At 55.7% G+C, this 16,625-nt stretch overlaps 1 protein-coding gene and 1 long non-coding RNA gene across 4 annotated transcripts in view; one reads left to right on the forward strand and one right to left on the reverse strand.

The window, feature by feature from the left end:
* Positions 1 to 499: 499 nt before the first annotated feature.
* The window catches only part of TFEB (transcription factor EB), a 48,373-nt gene continuing 32,247 nt past the window's right edge, over positions 500 to 16,625 (reverse strand). For 2 of the 3 annotated variants that reach the window (XM_024983503.2, XM_059880284.1), the window contains 8 exons: positions 7,204 to 7,432; positions 6,854 to 7,108; positions 6,270 to 6,347; positions 4,475 to 4,595; positions 4,329 to 4,385; positions 3,542 to 3,617; positions 2,602 to 2,749; positions 502 to 1,607 (listed from right to left, as the gene is read on the reverse strand). In XM_024983503.2, coding sequence (XP_024839271.1) covers positions 1,119 to 1,607; positions 2,602 to 2,749; positions 3,542 to 3,617; positions 4,329 to 4,385; positions 4,475 to 4,595; positions 6,270 to 6,347; positions 6,854 to 7,108; positions 7,204 to 7,416 — 1,437 coding nt within the window. In that variant the 5' untranslated portion in view covers positions 7,417 to 7,432 and the 3' untranslated portion in view covers positions 502 to 1,118. Of the gene's footprint in view, positions 1,608 to 2,601; positions 2,750 to 3,541; positions 3,618 to 4,328; positions 4,386 to 4,474; positions 4,596 to 6,269; positions 6,348 to 6,853; positions 7,109 to 7,203; positions 7,433 to 16,625 lie in introns of all 3 variants that reach the window. The other variant, NM_001205666.1, reaches the window with a different exon arrangement.
* Positions 5,627 to 13,485, forward strand: LOC132343617 (uncharacterized). The gene is made up of 3 exons (XR_009492539.1): positions 5,627 to 6,173; positions 8,776 to 8,938; positions 12,382 to 13,485. It is a non-coding gene; the product is annotated as an uncharacterized lncRNA (long non-coding RNA).

Genomic DNA, 16,625 nt, shown 5'->3' on the forward strand with positions numbered 1-16,625 from the left:
AGGGCAGAGCCCCTCATAACTTAGGGAGCTTGTCCTGGGCCTTGCCCCCACAGAGCAGGCAGCCCACCTATGGAGAGGAAAGAACTGGGCTGGGGACGGGAGAAACATGCCCACCGTCCCCGGCCCGGGTAGTCTGGGACCACAGTGCCCAGGAGCTGTAGACTTGGTTTCCAAGCAACAGGGTCTCCCAGTCACCTGGCCCAGCCAACTCAGGCCTCAGCAGGAGGTGTGAGACCAGCGGGGCGGCAGCGCCACCTTGTGGCCATGGGGAGGGACACAGCCCCCAGAAGCACCCAAGATCCCTAAGTAAGGCTACATCTCCAGCTTCCATGGGGCCCTGCTAGGGACCTGGGGGAACCAGGCGATGGACTCAGTCCCTTCTGTCTGTATCCCCCATCCCTGATCCCCTTCGGGGGCATTTGAACTGTGAGTCCATTGGGTTGACTCCTCCCCGGCATCTGTTGGCCCCCAGACCCCCTCCAAAGAGACAGGACAAGCGGGTACAAAGCACAGTGTTTACTAAAGGCACATAGTGGGGAGCCTTGAGGGGAGCTGCTCTTCCAGCAGTGACCCCACATTCTAACTTGAACCCAGCACCCCCTCTTCTGGCCACCCCCGCCCTCACACCACCTGGAGGAGAGCTGTTAGCACCAAAGCGGGGTGGGGGGGCCCGCCTGTGGGTGGGGGGAGTGCCAGAAAGGCAAGCCTGGGTGCCCCTGGGCCAGTCCATGCCTCCAAGAAGGAACTTCTGGACCCCTGGTTCCAATGAGTCCTCCTTCACTGATGGGGGGACCAGGCTCGAAGGTAAGATGTCTTCTTAACTCCAGCACATCCCGTCCCCCCTCTGCGGCGCCCCCTCGCCTTGCCCTCACGATTTCACCTCTGGGAGGAGCCGGGCTGAAGGCCTCTTCCTGCCCAGCCCCATGAAGAGGGCTGCCCCTGGGTGGGGGGCTTCCAACCCACGGGCTGCCAAGCGGGCACTAAGTCCACACAGGGTGCGGGGGCCGACAGGAGGAGTGAGGCCGGGCAGGGGCTACTTCACACACAAGTGCAGCCTGAAGGGTGGGGGGCGGTTGCCCTGGCCCTCCCAGCCCCCAGGCCCGCCCCTGTCGCCCAGGTCACAGCACGTCGCCCTCCTCCATGCTGAAGCTGCTCCTGCGGCTGCTGGCCTTGGAGGCCTCAGGGGACATGGTGGAGAAGAGGGGGTCGGAGGCCAGCGGGAGCAGGGAGTCGTCTAGGAGCATGAGGTCCAGATCTTTCTTGGACAGGTCAGGGAACGGGGAGGCATGCTCTGGCCCCAGAGGTTCGGGGTAGCCCGGGGGCCCTTCATTGCCCCCGCCCCCAAAGCTCAGGTTGTGGCTAAAGTCCAGGTGGTGGAATGGGGATGGTGGCTGGGGTGGCTGGGCTGGAGGGGGCAGTGGGGCCTGGGGCGGCAGAGCCGGCAGTGGCTCAGGGTCGGGGACCTCGGCTCCCAATAGCAGGGCCTCCCCTGGGCCCTCCTCGCTGGGCAGCTCCTGCTTCACCACCTGCTGGGCCAGCTCGGCCATGTTCATGCCGGAGGGCGAGGTGGTGGGCAGGCCGTGCACCCGAGCCTGCATCTCCAGCTCCTGCAGGTGGGACAGACAGAGGTTGGAGGCACCCACCCCTGGCAACCCCCTGCCGCCCACCCCAACCCCCACTGCCACCCTTGACCCTCCCTTTGTGGCACCCAAGACCACAAAATATCTCAGCTGGGAGCAAGCACAAGGCAGCTCTAGAGTCTTCACCAGCGTGTTTTCCAGCTACAAGTCTCAACTCATTAGTGGGTTGGGAAACCACTACAGTTGAGCCTTGACCAGCTCTCTTTCTATTTTTTTTTTTTTAATTGAAATAGACTTGCCTAGACTAGACCAGACTAGAAATTATCAGAATGCATTGCATCTATTAAGGATGAGGGTTCTTTCATGAAACTTTGATTTTTTTTCACTTTGAGCTGACTACGTGTGCTGGATTGCAACGTGAATCGTATTATCTACCATAAGAAATAGAAAACCTTTGAAGCTGCAGGCCAAGCGCCCTTTATATAGGTGACCAGTGTCAGGCCCAAAGAGGACAAAAGGCCTTCAACAACAGAGCCAGGACTAGGCGGCTCTAGGTGGTAGCATGGACTTTCCCAAGCCTTTGTTCTTTCTCTTGCTCACTTGGCGGGCACTCCCCGCCAAGTAATTCCAGCTCTCTGCCTCCCACAGAGGTAGATTTACCCTTTCCTGCCCCCTTGAAGTTAGGAGTAGGCATATGCTTGCATTGATCAAGGAAATGTGAGCAGAAGGGACCCTAAGAGTGACATGGGGCTTTAAAAACCAGCGCTAGATGTACTATCCACCAGTCTGGATCCTAAAATGAGTCTCGCAGAGCAGACCCTCCAGCTGACATCTGCTCCTTTAAGTGCTGGGGATTGTTTGTTACCCAACAATAACATCCTGACTGATAAGTCTTCCTTCCCCATGGGGATCATCCCTCCATCTCCAACTGCAGAAGTGTAAGCACTGCCCCTGGGGTCAGGACTCAGGCCAGTGGTCAGGAGTCAGAGCCACCCAAGAGGACCAGGTTCAAGACCCAGACCTGGATACGGAGCCAGAGCTGCTTGTTGGTCATCTCCAGGCGCCGAGAATGGTTCTCCAGCTCCCGGGACTTCTGCAGGTCCTTCTGCATCCTCCGGATGTAGTCAACAGAGGCCTTGAGGATGGTGCCCTTGTTCCAGCGCACGTCCCTGCAGGCCAGGCAGAATCAGAGGCTCATGCTCAGAGGAGGGGGCTAGGATTGGCCAGGAGCTTTGTGGGTGGATGTAACACCCTGCTGTGGTTTCAGAGTTGATGTCGCCTGTCCCAACTTTGCCCCAAACCCCAGACCTGACCAAGCCCTATTTATGGAGGAGGCCAATCTCCATCTGCAAATGGGCCCTCCCAAGTGACTGTGGTGCCACCACCCACCTCCTTAATCCCAAGTGAAAGGGTTAGTTGCTCAGTTGTGTCCGACTCTTCGTGAGCCCGTGGACTATAGCCCGCCAGGCATCTCTGTCCATAGGATTTCCCAGATAAGAACACTGGAGTGGGTAGCTGTTCCCTTCTCCAGGTGATCTTCCCGACTCAGGGAGGAAACTCAGGTCTCCTGCATTGCAATCCCAGGAACCAGGCAATTCGGAGCAGCCTCCTTCCCCAGGCCTCCCATTCCTGCCACCAAAACCCACACCTGTTCTCCACTATCACGACTCCTGTCCCTAGACCACCTCTGCACCAGTCTGGTGCCTCAGCAAACTTTCCTAGCATGACTCTTCCTCCAGGAAACCCCCCTAACCCTACCCTTACTTCTGGGACCTGGGTTCCTCCTTCCTGTCTTGAGCCTTTCTTAGTTGGGGGATGGAAGGTTCTTCTTTCCCCAACAGATGATAAGATCTTTAAGAAGCAAAAGGGGATTCTCTTCCCATCCCTTCCCCCCCGCAACCAGCAGATAATGCCTGTGAGCTGCTGCCCTCCCCTCCCCTTCCTCCAGGAAATCCACTCACAAATCATTGGCCTTGGGGATCAGCATGCCCAGCTCCTTGATGCGGTCATTGATGTTGAACCTCCGTCGCCTTTCAACTAGAAGTAACAAATATCGGGGGAAACAATTAGGGAGATGAGGACCCCACCTGGGAAGAAGGGTCCAGCCCAAGGAGGGACGCCGTAGTCCTTCTGGGAAGGAACTGGTGACCAACTACATGGGCGAAGAGCCAACTCATTGAAAAGACCCTGGGAAAGACTGAGGGCAGAAGGAGAAGGGGATGGCAGAGGACAAGATGTTTGGATGGCATCTCTGACTCAATGGACATGAGTTTGAGCAAGCTCTGGGTGACGGTGAAGGACAGGGAAGTCTGGCACGCTGCAGCCTGTGGGGTCTCAAAGAGTCAGACATGACTGAGCAACTGAATAACCACCACCACCACCAAAGGGGGTGGCTGTGGGGGTGAGGGGGTTGGGGGCAGGCCAGACATGATTAAGGAGGGGAAGACTGTAGCAGACAAAGCTGCCTGGAGAGGCCTCCCTCCACTGCTCAGAAGGCTCCACGCCCTAAAGAAAACAATCTGATAAACTCATTCCCTCTGAAGTTCTGGGAATTTTATGAATATCTCTTCCCTGGAGCACCTCTCCCCCGCCTCCTAGCAAGGACTGGTGGGAAGAGGCTGAATCCAGTCACGCCAATGCCAGGATTTTAAAGCCTCCTGTAAGGAATCCTTCCTAGAAGCTGCAGGTCAGAGGGTAGCTTTGGAGCCAGCCCAGGTGAGAGGAGGAAGAGAGGCAGGGGAGACTCACTGAGGTTGTGATTGTCTTTCTTCTGCCGCTCCTTAGCCAGGGCCCGGCTCTCAGCATCTGGAGAACAAAAGAGGAGAGCTGGGAGGGGAGGCGCTGGGGAGACACAGCCGGGATGGGGGGCGCTCTGGGAGACAGCGGGGCGGTACCTGTGAGCTCACGCTTCTGCGTCAGGTCGGCTGGGCAGGAGCTGCTGGTGACGCCCACCAGGGAGGCTGTGACCTGGGGGTCTCCACTGTACACATTCAGGTGACTGCTGGACAGGGGCAGCTGCAGGAAGAGGCGGGGAAGAAGACTCGGTGAGTGGCCCCGTTCTGTAAGGGGCCTCTCCCCAGGGCCCATCCCCCCAGGAACAGCGATTCCCTGGGACAGCTGGGGAGGCCGCGCTGGGGTCAGAGTCCGGGCAGAGTCCAGAGCTGAAGAGGCAGCCCCTGCCCTCAGCGAGCAGCCACCCAGTGCTGCCAGAAGCAGCGGCGGGAGGGGAGATAGGGCCTGTAGAAGCCCGGGGGAGGGGCACCTAATCTGGAGTTTCTAGAAGGTTTCCAGAGGGCGCGGTGAGGAAGGGCACTAGAGGCAGGGGGTGGCTGAGCAGAGAAGCAGACCGGAAGTAGCTGCCAGAGCGCAGAGTGTGATGCAGGCGATGCTGGGGGACCTGGGAGGGCAGGTTCCACTTGCAGAGACTCTGGCGCTTGGCGAAAGGCAGCCATTGAGGGGTTAAATGGGGGCCCCACAGGAAAAGATCTGAGCTCTGGAAAGATCTCCCACCACACATTCACAAAAAGCAAAATCACAGGCCCAGAACCCTGCAGGGTACAGGGGGAACCACCGACAGGGCCAGCCGCTGTGCCCTGCCCTCTCCCCTCCCAGCCCTCCACAGCTCTGCTGGCAGCAGCAGGCTTCCCATCTTGCTGAGCCACACTGGCACCAGGGCAGCGGTCGTGGAGAACTGACTCCCTGACCTCCCACAGCGTCAAGGGCCGGGGCCCCAAGGGCAGGAGTGAGCAGTGAAGGCTCATGGAGCTCCAAGAAAAGGGGAGAATATGCCCCAGTTTCAGCTGCTCAATGTAAATACCTGTCCCCCGTTGCACAGAACTCAGCCCCAATGTCTTGCCTTATCTAATTTGCCCACCATCCTCTGGGTAGAAGGCACCATCCCTAGGGGTTCAGAACAATTAAGGGACTTCCCAGGGTCACAGCCGAAGATAGACATCTAGATTCTAAGCCTGGCCCCTTCCCACCCACCCAGGAACCTGTAGGGGGAGCCTGGACCATGAATGCTGCTAAGAGGCTGCTGGAGGCAGGGAACCAGCAGGCCTGATAGCACTTCCCCCTCAGAGGGAGGGGCACAGGCCTGTGCTCAGCTGGGCCCGGACTTAGTAGAGGTGTGTGCATGTGTGTGAGTGGCTCAGTTGTGTCCAACTCTTTGGGAACCCATGGACTGTGGCCCACCAGGTTCCTCTGTCCATGGGATTCTCCAGGCAAGAACAGTGGACTGGGTCGCCATTCCCTTCTCCAGGGGATCTTCCCAACCCAGGAATCGAACCCAGGTCTCCCGCATTGCAGGCAGATTCTTTACCAGGTAGAGGAGAAGAGCCCCATATCCCAAAGGAACTCATCCGCTCCAGGCCTTCCTGGAGCCACACTGCTCCCCTCAGCACCAGTGCCCCCCACCCGCCCCATCCCAACTTGGGCAGCTCTCACCAGACACCCCTCCCCGCTGAAGCCCCAGCACGCACACAGGCTAAGGGACATGTCTCTGGATGCACAATTCTCCCGGGCCTGGGCCCTCGTCACATGGTTGGATGGAGGCGACTCTCATCTCTGCAGGAAAACACCATCTCCGCCCAGGTGAGGACCCTGTCTCTAGTTCTCTCCTGGGTCACAGCTCTTGGGGGGCCTCTGCCCCTCCCCCTGACACACCCGCCCTGCCCTGGCCAGCAGTACCGTGTTGGGCATCTGAGTTTCAGGATTGATGAAGCCCAGGACATCGTCCAGACACATAATGTTGTCAATGACATCAAACTGAAACAGAAAAAAAAAAAAAAAACAGTCCCTTTGTGGGAGAAGGCACTTGGAAAAAGGCAGAGGGAAAGGGGTACTGGACAGCCACTGACCTGAGGGACCTTGGAGCCCACCTCACCCCACCCACTCATTTGGGGATAAGGGAACAGGCCCAGAGAGACCTGAGCTGTCCGGGTTCCCCAGGCCCCAAGGCCCAGGTTAGGGCTCTTCCTAAGGAGCCAAGTTGCCTGGGGAGATTGCTTTATACCTTCTGTCAGGACATGGCTTTGCAGGTGTGCTGGGCATTCCAGTATGAGTCTCTTGTTTCTTCCTAGCAGAGCTTTCCGAACTAGGGATGATGTTTCTCCTGGGAGACTGGGGTTTCCCGAGGGCAGGGCTGTGTCTCCCCTCAGACCGGGGCTCCCTGAGGGCAGTACCTTGCCTCTGCCATTAGACTAGGAGCCGCAGGAGCGCAGCACGGGGCCCCAGCTCTGCTGGTGGCGGGCACGGGCCAGCTCCTCACTCACCTCCCGCTCGGGGTTGGAGCCGATGTGCAGCATGGCCATGGGGCTGTTGGGAGCGCTGTTGCCGGCTGAGGACGACAACACGTGTGCGGGCCTCACGCCTGGGGAGGCGGCTGGCAGGGGCTTTGGGGAGCCCTGGGCGGGGCTGATGTGGGCAGCAAACTTGTTCCCGTAGGTCTCAGACAAGTACTCCCGCACCTTCTGGTCCCGGGACTGCTGCAGGTGGTAGGAGGTGGGGTTCTCCAGGTAGGACTGCACCTGGGAAAAGGCGGAGGAGGCAAAAGGTTTCAGGCCAGAGCTCCGAGGGACCAGGGCAGGGGGTGGAGGGGAACGGCCCGAGCCCCAGGCCTCACCTTCAGCACCTCCCCGGGCACTGGTGGCGGAGATTGGAAGTGGATGGGGGTGTTGATGGCTGGGGTGGGCGGCCCCCCCAGCTGCTGCTGCTGCTGCTGCTGTTGCTGCTGCATGTAATGCATGACGGCCTGCTGCTGCATGCGTTCCCGCTGCTCCTCCTGCTGCGCCTGCTCCCGCATGAGCTGCATGCGGAGCCCGATTCGAGACGCCATGGCGGCTTCCGGCTCCCTGGGGACAGAAGAGGGCAGGGCAGTGAGGCAGGGGGCCCTGCAACTTGCACGGGGTCTCAGGACTTCCCTGGCAGTCCAGTGGTGAGGACTCCAAGCTTCCACTGCAGGGGACCCGGGTTCAATCCCTGGTCTGGGAACTGTGTTCAGTCGCTTCAGTCATGTCTGACTCTGTGACGATCCCATGGTCTGTACCCCACCAGGCTCCTCTGTCCATGGGGATTCTCCAGGCAAGAATACTGGAGTGGGTTGCCATGCCCTCCTCCAGGGGATCTTTCCGACCCAGGGATCGAACCCACGTCTCTAACGTCTCCTGTGACTTCCCTGGTAGTCCAGTGCTTAGGACTCCACGCTTCCACCACAGGGGTCCCAGGTTCAGTCCCTGGTCTGGGAACTAAGATCGTGCAAACCACACGGTGCAGTCAAACACAAACACAAAACAACAGCAAAAACAAGCAAAACAAAGTGCATCGGCTCTCGGGGAAGAGACCAGGACAAAGGTGACCGCATCTCACTGGAGCAGGGCGGGCGCGGGAGATTTGCTCAAGGTCACTGAGCAAGTGGATGGCAAAGCCGAGACTTAAATCCAAGTCTGCTGGTTTCTTGGGCCAGAGATTCGTTCATGCTCCCTTCATTTGTTCTAGTAGGTCAGCGCCCCAAACTTGGAGTCAGTCTTGACCCCTTTCTCTCTCTCATGCCACCTGGTAAGCCTGCCAGATATGACCCCAAATACATCCTCCTCTGCTACCACCTCGCTGCCCCCAGGGAGGGCCCAGCCTCTGCCATGCCTTACCTGGCTTCCTGACGGCGCCTCCTAACCTCCAGCTGGCCCCACAACATTCTACTTGCAACTCGATAATTAGAGGGATCCTGTTACAACCTAAGTTAGAGACTGTCTCTCTTTCGGCTCAGAATTCTCCATGGTTCCCATTTCTCTCCGTGTAAAAGCTGAAGTCCTTCCCATAAAAAGCCCTCTCTGATCTGTCCCCACTTAATGGTCTCCTGTGACCCCATCACCTCCTCCTCTCCTCCCTGTTCCACCTGCTCCAGCCACACCTAATGCCTCAAACATACCAGGCGTGTTTCCTGCCTCAGGGCCTTTGCACCTGCGCTTCCTGCTGCCTGGGATGCCCATCCCCAGGATACCACCACGGCCCACTCCTTCACCCCCACCACTCAAGTGTGTCACCTCCTACCCTATTTAAGATTGCAAAACCAGCACCCCAACCCCCAACTCTACGCCCCTTCCCTGTTTTATGTTTCTCCCTGTCACTTATCACCATCTTAAATATTATGCATTTTTGCTCAGATATTTCAATTCATCCTCTATCTCTCTCTCAGCAGGAATGCAAACTCCCCCCAGGGCAGGCATTTTGTCTGTCTTGTTCACTGCTGTGCCTCAGGCCTCTACAAATGTATACAGGGAATGTTTACTATTTATGAACCAGCACCAGCCATCCAGCACTGAGCCAGCTGTAGGCCCTGAGCTCGTGGCATCTACAGTCCAGTAAGTAAGAAAGGCAAGTCCCTGGGTCACTAACCCCGCACAGAGAGGGCCGCTTCAGGGCACCTCGTCCTCTCTGGGTGCAGCGAGGCACTTGGTAAACTGAGTCGGTAAGTGGTGGATCAGCACGAGACTGGCGGGTCAGCCGCAGTGTAGACCAGAGGCCAGAGCTGCATACCAAGGTCCTAAGAATGAGACCTATACATCTGGGGGTGACGAAGGAAAGCAGTACCGGCTGACATGTTCTGCCGAGTGCCAGACATCAGACTACGTTGGCGCTAGAGGAAGGTACTGGTAAATACGGGCTTCCTGGGTAGCGCTAGTGGTAAAGAACCCACCTGCCAACGCAGGAGACATGGGTTCAATCCCTGTGTTGGGAAGATTCCCTGGAGAAGGAAATGGCAACCCACTCCAGTATTTTGCCTGGAAAATTCCTTAGGCAGAGGAGCCTGGCGGGCTGCAGCCCATGGAGCCGCAAAGAGTCAGAGACAACTGAGCGACTGAACACACATTGGCAGATATTCAGTGAAAATCACCAGATCATGGAACTAATAATAATCTGCGTCCTATTTGAGCATTCACTGTGTGCTGGGCAGGGTTCCAGACACTTTCACCTCAAACAGCCCCCTCTGGTAGCTTTGGTTATTATTCTCCTCCTACAGATAAGGAGAGACAGTGGCACAGGGAGGTTAAGTATGCTGCAGCGGGAATAGAGCCGGGACCCAATGCCAGTCTGGCTCCCCGGCCCGTCGTGGGTGGGGGTGGGGGTTCTGTGGACCGTCATGCCTCCGTGTAGAGCTGGGAAGGCGTTTGTCCCAGGTTGCACGTCTGGTTGATCCAGGGCCAGGAATGGAGCCCCAGCCACCTGACCCCAGGCCAGGGCTCCCTCTAACCACCCTGTAGCCTGCCCTATAAAGTGGAGCGGCTCCGTCCACCTTGAGGGCTGAGTAGTCAGTGGCCATTACCTCATCTCCCTTCCTCGCTTTCTGCCCCCTTAGGCTAGGAATTCCTGAAGAGGCTGCTTCAGCCCCAGGGGTCTCTGGCTGGCTCCCAACAGGACAGTCGCCATGGAGAAAGGGGCAGACGCCCCCCTTCTCTGCCCTCCTCCGTCCTGTGGCAGGGACACAGCCGTCCTGTGCTCCCACAGAGGGGTGGCCTGTCTTTGGCCCTCCTCCCCAACTGCAGCCTCGCAAACCTCACGGGCTCTGACCCTGGCCCACTCCCCTCACAGCTGCACCCTCTGCCTCCTCACACAAGCAGTGAGCAGGAACAATCTGACTTCAGTTGGCCCAAGGGGGCGGTGAGGCGATGCAGACACTGGGCCTGGCAGTGCCAGCCGGCCCCGGGGGGACTCGGGGAGAAGGAGCCCCTTGTTTCTCTGACAAAGGGCTGGGCGAGAACCTGGGCTTGGGCCCCGGCTAAGCCTCTCACTGGCTGTGCCAGCCTCAGTTTGCTCACTTGTAAAATGGACGCAGGAATCCCACATGGGGTCTAGGAGAGTCTTGGGGAGAGGATGCTGAATTGCAAACCGCGAGGTAACTGTGCTTCAGAGGGTGTCAGGCCTTAGCCTGTCCCATCCTCTAACAGAGGGTGGCTCTCCCACCTCCACCCCCAGGGCCAAAGCTGTCACCCCCCCCCCACAGAGCTGCTGCCACTCACTGAGTCCCAGCCCCATCCTCTGCCCACCCCACCTCCCCACCTGGGTTGCTCTGGGTGTGGTGTGGCTCAGTGGGATGGTTGTGGAGTTTAGGGTGGGACTTGAGGGGTGAGGGGATCCAAGGGCAGACGGGGTGGTCCCGGAGAGGGCACAGATGGTAGTGACTCTCATCGCCTCGAGGCTTCCCTCCCCACCAAGCCCCAAAGCACACATGCTCACTCAGCACCTGAGGGCCACTCACAGCCTCCCCCGTGCCCAGTCTGGTCAGGAGGGGCTGAGAGGAGGGACACGGGAAATCCAAAACGTCCCAGACCCTCCCCCACATCCGACCTCAGACCTGCCAGGCCTGGAAAGGGTCCACCATGCATAACTCAGTAAGACTGGGAGCCTGCCTCTAAGCTGAGTCTGGGTTCTAGTTTAGTTGTGACCAAGATGGGCTCCTCCGTCCATGGGATTCTCCAGGCAAGAATACCAGAGTGGGTTGCCATTGCCTTCTTCAGGCTAACAGCCTTTAGGTGTTCGATAATAGGTGGATCCTGCCTCCTCTCTGAAACAGTGCCCTTCTCTGGTCAGGGGCCAGAGCTGGTTTCACACCAGTCTGTGTGGGAGCCTCCCTTGTCAGTCATTTACACCTTAGTATGAACAGCTGGTCAGAACCTTTCCCAAGGAAAGATGTGGACAGAGGGAGGGGGAAGATGGGGAGAAATCAGGGAGGAGAGGCAAGTAGAAAGAGGGTCCCAGGACCGGAAGGTCTCAGGTCTCAGGAAGAAGATCTCAGAGACACAGCATTGAGTGGACAAATCAAACTGCAGGATAAAATGTACAGCCAGAACCCGCTGAGGCAGGAAATAAATAAATGTGCAGAAAAGACTGGAAGAATCAGGATGCTTCCTGAATGCTTACCAATGGTCAGGGCTGCGCTAGATGGTTTTCAAATATTAACTCATCTGTTCTTCACAACAACCCGAGCCAGTGACTGCTAGTATTGCCCTCAATTTCCAGGGAGAAACTGAGGTGCAGAAAGGTGAAGTCATTGGTTCAAAGTCACATATCTGATAAGTAGCAAGATGGCGATTTGAACCAGGTGGCCTGATTCACAGCCGCCGCTCTTTATGCACTCATCTGGGCCCCCGACATCCAAATTGTTCACTGTGGTTACTTCTGGGGAAGAGCGGTGGGCTGGGAGGGGCAAAGAGGGGTTCTTAGAGTTTCTCATCCCACTTTCGAAGCAGTTAACTCTTAGGATTATGAAGACACGCTATTTGTACAATTCTTGTGTATGTGTGCGTGTGTGTGTGTGTGTGGTCGCACCATGAGGCATGCAGGATCCCAATTCCCTGACCAGGGATCAAACTCGCACCCTTAGCCACGGAAGCAGATTCCTAACCAGTGGACCGCCAAGGAAGTCTCTGTTGTAGTTCTTTAAAAACAAGGGGAACGGAAGTAAGGCATTTTCTAGGGGTTTGTGAGGGGCCCAACTGGCTTCCAGTCATGTCCAAAGGTGGGATCCCCCAGGTCCACCTGGAATCTGCCTTGCTCAGCGCAGTGGTTATTAGGCCAGCCAAGGACGCTGGTGGAGACACTAAGTGGCCTCCGGAAGCACAGGTCAGGGTCAGAAGCCACGTGCCAGCACCCAGGGCCCAACTCAGGTCCCCCTACAGCCCCAGACGCCAGCCTTTGGAGGGGATGTGATCTTCATGGAGGGCCCCCCAAACAGCCCTGAGCCGAGGCGCATCCCTTCAATTGCGTGCGGGGCCTGAACTGCCTTGGGGACTTTTCCTCCTTCCAGGTGATCTTTTAAAAAATACGAGCAGGAAGCAGAAAACACATAGAGCCTCAAGAGCCAGCAACTCCATTCCTAAGTGTCTGCCCAGCAGAAAAGCATCCCTGTGGGCACCAGAGGACACGGACTAGAATGTTCACAGCAGCGCTATAGATAGTGGCCAAAACTGGACACCAGTCAAACGTCCATCAACAGGAAGATGGATAAAGAGGTGATATCTCCGTGCCCTGGAATGCCGCTTAGCGATGGGAATGAACCAACTATTGCTAAACACAACTCAGATGACTCTCACAGACGTTAACGGTGAACAAAAGAAGCCAAACGGGCGTACAGAGTGATTGATATACACACGGTTCAGAAACGGGTAAAACAAATCTTTTATGTTAGAATTCAGGATCCTAGTTACCCTTGAGGGCAGTGAAGGGGAGGTGACACAGGACAGCTTGGGGTGGGGGCTGGGAGGACTAGGAATGTTCTGTAATTTGATGCGGGTATTGGTGACATGGGAGTATCGAGTTTATGAAAATGCATCCAGATGCTCACTCAACAGTTTGCACACTTTTCTCTAAGTGTGTCGTACTTTCATTAAAATTTTACAGAAGAATGAGGGCAGACCTTAAAGAATGTAAAAGAAGAGTTGAACAAATTACCCTTCCCCTCCCCCACCCAAGTGTGGCTATGACTTTAAAATGCCTTTGGTACCAGGCAGCTTCAACACCACCGCCCAAGGGTAGCTTGGTATCAAAGCCTTTAAACATATCAAAGCCTTTAAAAATACCCACTAGCTCGAGGAAGAAGTCTCAAATACAGAAAAGGCTTTTATGCATAAAGATGTCCATCACATTCTATAGAGAAAAATAAAAAATAATCTCAATGTCCAGCAATAGGATGGTTAAATTATGTTGCGTTCTGGAATTCTCTGGGGGTCCCACTGGTTAGGACTCTGCACTTTCACTGCTGAGGACCCAGGTTCCCACGTTCGATCCCTGGTTGGAGAACTAATATCCCACCAGACACAGGGTCCAAAAAAAAAAAAAAGGTTGCGTTCCTCCTCGTGGAATGTTGTGTTTATAGTAAGTAACACACGGATATGTCAAGTGACAAAAAGTAGTATGCAAAGTGATATATAAAATCTGATCATCATTGTGTAAAATATGTGTAAAAAAACCTCTTGGGAGGAAATAAACTAAAATATCACTGACTTCTTTGGATGATGAAATCATGAACAATTTTTTCTTTCTTTTTACCTTTTGGAATGTTCTTTTTCTGTAATGAACATGTATATCTTTCTAATGAGGAAGAATAAACTAATGCTTATGGACCAGGTATGGACCTGTTTATGCACCAGGTATGCTTAAATACATCTTATTTATTAATAATTATCACAATCACTTTATGATATGAGTACCAGTACTATCCTCCCCACCCCACCCCCCTTTATAGATGAAGAATCTTGTACAGAGAGTTTGTCACCTGCCAAAGGTCGCAGAGCTAATGAGCAGCTAGGCTGGATGCTGGCAGTCTGACTCCACCACCCTAATCCTGGGGCTTAGAGTTTGGCCCTGGTCCCGCACTTGGGGCAAGGTGGTCACATTTTATTTTAGGGATTCCCACTGAAGAAGCCCCCCTCCAATCAAAGGGTTTCAGCAGCTGATCTCTTTCATCTAGCTCAGGGGCCAGAGGGTCCTGGGACAAGGGAATGGTCTGGAATCCTCAAACACAAGCAGAAAAAATTCTGCCCTTCCTCAAAGGGCAGAGATAATTTCCTGTATTCCTAGGAAAAAACATTATGTCTGGCGGCTGAAACAACAAAGTGTGGACGCTCAGAGGCCAGGGTGCCTGGTTAAGCCATTTATTGCGTTCTACGCCTCTGCGGTCGGAAGAAGTTTTCTTCTGATCCAGTCTGTTACAAACCACCAGCTGTGTGGGAGCTGCCCAGCTGAGACGGAGGGGAAATCAAACCAATCACTAAAGGAAAGCCTCCTGAACAGGTGCTGAGGCTCCCGGAGGCAGGGGGATGGACCCCGCGACCTCCTGGGTAACCTTTCAGCCTTGGGAAGGGAAGAGAGGGGAAGATTCCAGGACTAGGGGTTGTTTTAACTTCTCGGAGCCCCCTCTGGCAGAGGGCCTGGCAAAGGAAGGGCTGATGAACTAGGAAATGGAACAAGAGTGTCCACAGAACCCCCACACCTTAGGACAAGGCTGTTCCTAATTATCAGGGTGGTCACAGGTCCCCAGGGGGCCTGGGGGGCATCACTTGGGTGGCACCCAAAGAGAGCTAAGGGTAAGGAGGTATCATAAGATCGGTCCCCAGGAGCCAGCATACCTGCCCATAAGATGATGTGGGGAACTTGGCAGCAGGATGTCTGGGGATGAATTCCAGACGTGGGCCTGACTCAGGGTCCGAGCCTAGCCTCAGTCTTTCCATCAGCCAAGTGGGACTTACCAGCTGGGGAACCTCTCCCACAGAGCTGCTGTGACCTAAGCTGGGATGCTGCGTGGAGGCCTCTGCAAGTGTGAAATCATGGGCACAGGGGGGTGATGTCACCACTGGGTCACTGTTAACCATCGCTTCATCCATGCCCACCGGGGGTATCCCTGGGCCAGTCTCCTCTTTCTGTTATTTATTTTCTTTTGAGGAAAGGGTCCCCTCCATTCCTCCATCCATTTACCTATCAGGGCCCCAGGTAGGGGGAGCCCTGGCTAGTGGTCACCTAGCTTCTATCTAGTTACAGACTGGCCAGAAGAAGCAAGGCTTTGGCCAGCTTTTCCCAGACACCCTCTTTGTTTCCTGCCCAGAAGCCTTGGGTTTTAAAAGATTTTCTTTCCAAAGCTTGTCTATGATACGTAATTCACTGCAGTGCTATGGGAGAGGCAGGTGGGGAGCAAGGAAGCCTACCTCCCTGGGTTCTAAAGAGATCAAGAGCAGGCAGAGTACCAAGCACAGTGCCTGTGCTGCAGACACTTGGGTGGGTGGCTTGTTATCATCTTAGCTGACCCAAGCTCCCTTGGGGGGTCATGAAAAGCAACAGTGAGCCCTCTGGCTGCCTCCAACATTGAAAGAAAGCAACTGGGAGTCAGACTTGCTCTGGTAGGTGTGACCCGCAGGACACTGCAGGGCTGGGGGCAGGGAGAGCACAGTCAGGGGCTTGTTGTTTTTTTGGGGAGGGGGCCATACCATGTGACATGCAGGATCCTAGTTCCCCACCCAGAGATCGAACCCGCATGCCCTGCACTGGAAGTGTGGAGTCTTAACCACTCGACCACTGGGGAAGTCCCAGGGGCTTTAGACAACCTGAGCAACCTAGACAGCATATTAAAAAGCAGAGACATTATTTTGCCAACAAAGGTCCGTCTAGTCAAGGCTATAGTTTTTCCAGTGGTCATGTATGGATGTGAAAGTTGGACTATAAAGAAAGCTGAGCGGTGAGGAATTGATGCTTTTGAACTCTGGTGTTGGAGAAGACTTTTGAGAGTCTCTTGGACAGCAAAGAGATCCAACCAGTCCATCCTAAAGGAGATCAGTCCTGAATATTCATCGGAAGGACTGATGTTGAAGGTGAAACTCCAATACTTTGGCCACCTGATGTGAAGAACTGACTGATTTGAAAAGACCCTGATGCTAGGAAAGATTGAAGGCGGGAGGAGAAGGGGATGACAGAGGATGAGATAGTTGGATGGCATCACCAACTCAATGGACACGAGTTTGAGTAAACTCTGGGAGCTGGTGATGGACAGGGAGGCCTGGCGTGTTGCAGTCCATGGGGTTGCAGAGAGTCGGACACGACTGAGTGACTGAACTGACTGACTGGCTGACTGAACACAGGCAGGAGGCGGAGAGGTTGGAGAGGAAGGAGAGGGGATGTGAAGGGCAGACACCGGAGCTCCCAGGCTGCTGAGTGGCCTCCAGGGTCCACGGCTCAGGCCATCAGCCCCACATCCCGGCTCACATCCCGCAGGAAAGGGCGGGAGCTGGCGCCTCCTGGTTGGCCCCGGGCAGGACAAGGGGGGCAGCTTCAAAGGCAATCCCAGACCAGAGAGGCGCCTGTCTTGTCCCCGAGGGATCAGCTGGCCCCTGGCAGGAGGCCGGCCCCAGGAGGACTGTCACTGCGCTTTGAAGGATGGGGGCCTCGGGTGGGCAGGGGGACACGAGGCTGAAAGAAGCAGGGAGAGGAGAAACCAGAACAGTCCTGGGAGGTGTCTGCCCTTGTGATATGCATAGACTCAGGCGGGCCACACGCACAAACACT

This window comes from Bos taurus, chromosome 23, assembly GCF_002263795.3.
Source record: "Bos taurus isolate L1 Dominette 01449 registration number 42190680 breed Hereford chromosome 23, ARS-UCD2.0, whole genome shotgun sequence".
Lineage (NCBI taxonomy): Eukaryota > Metazoa > Chordata > Mammalia > Artiodactyla > Bovidae > Bos > Bos taurus.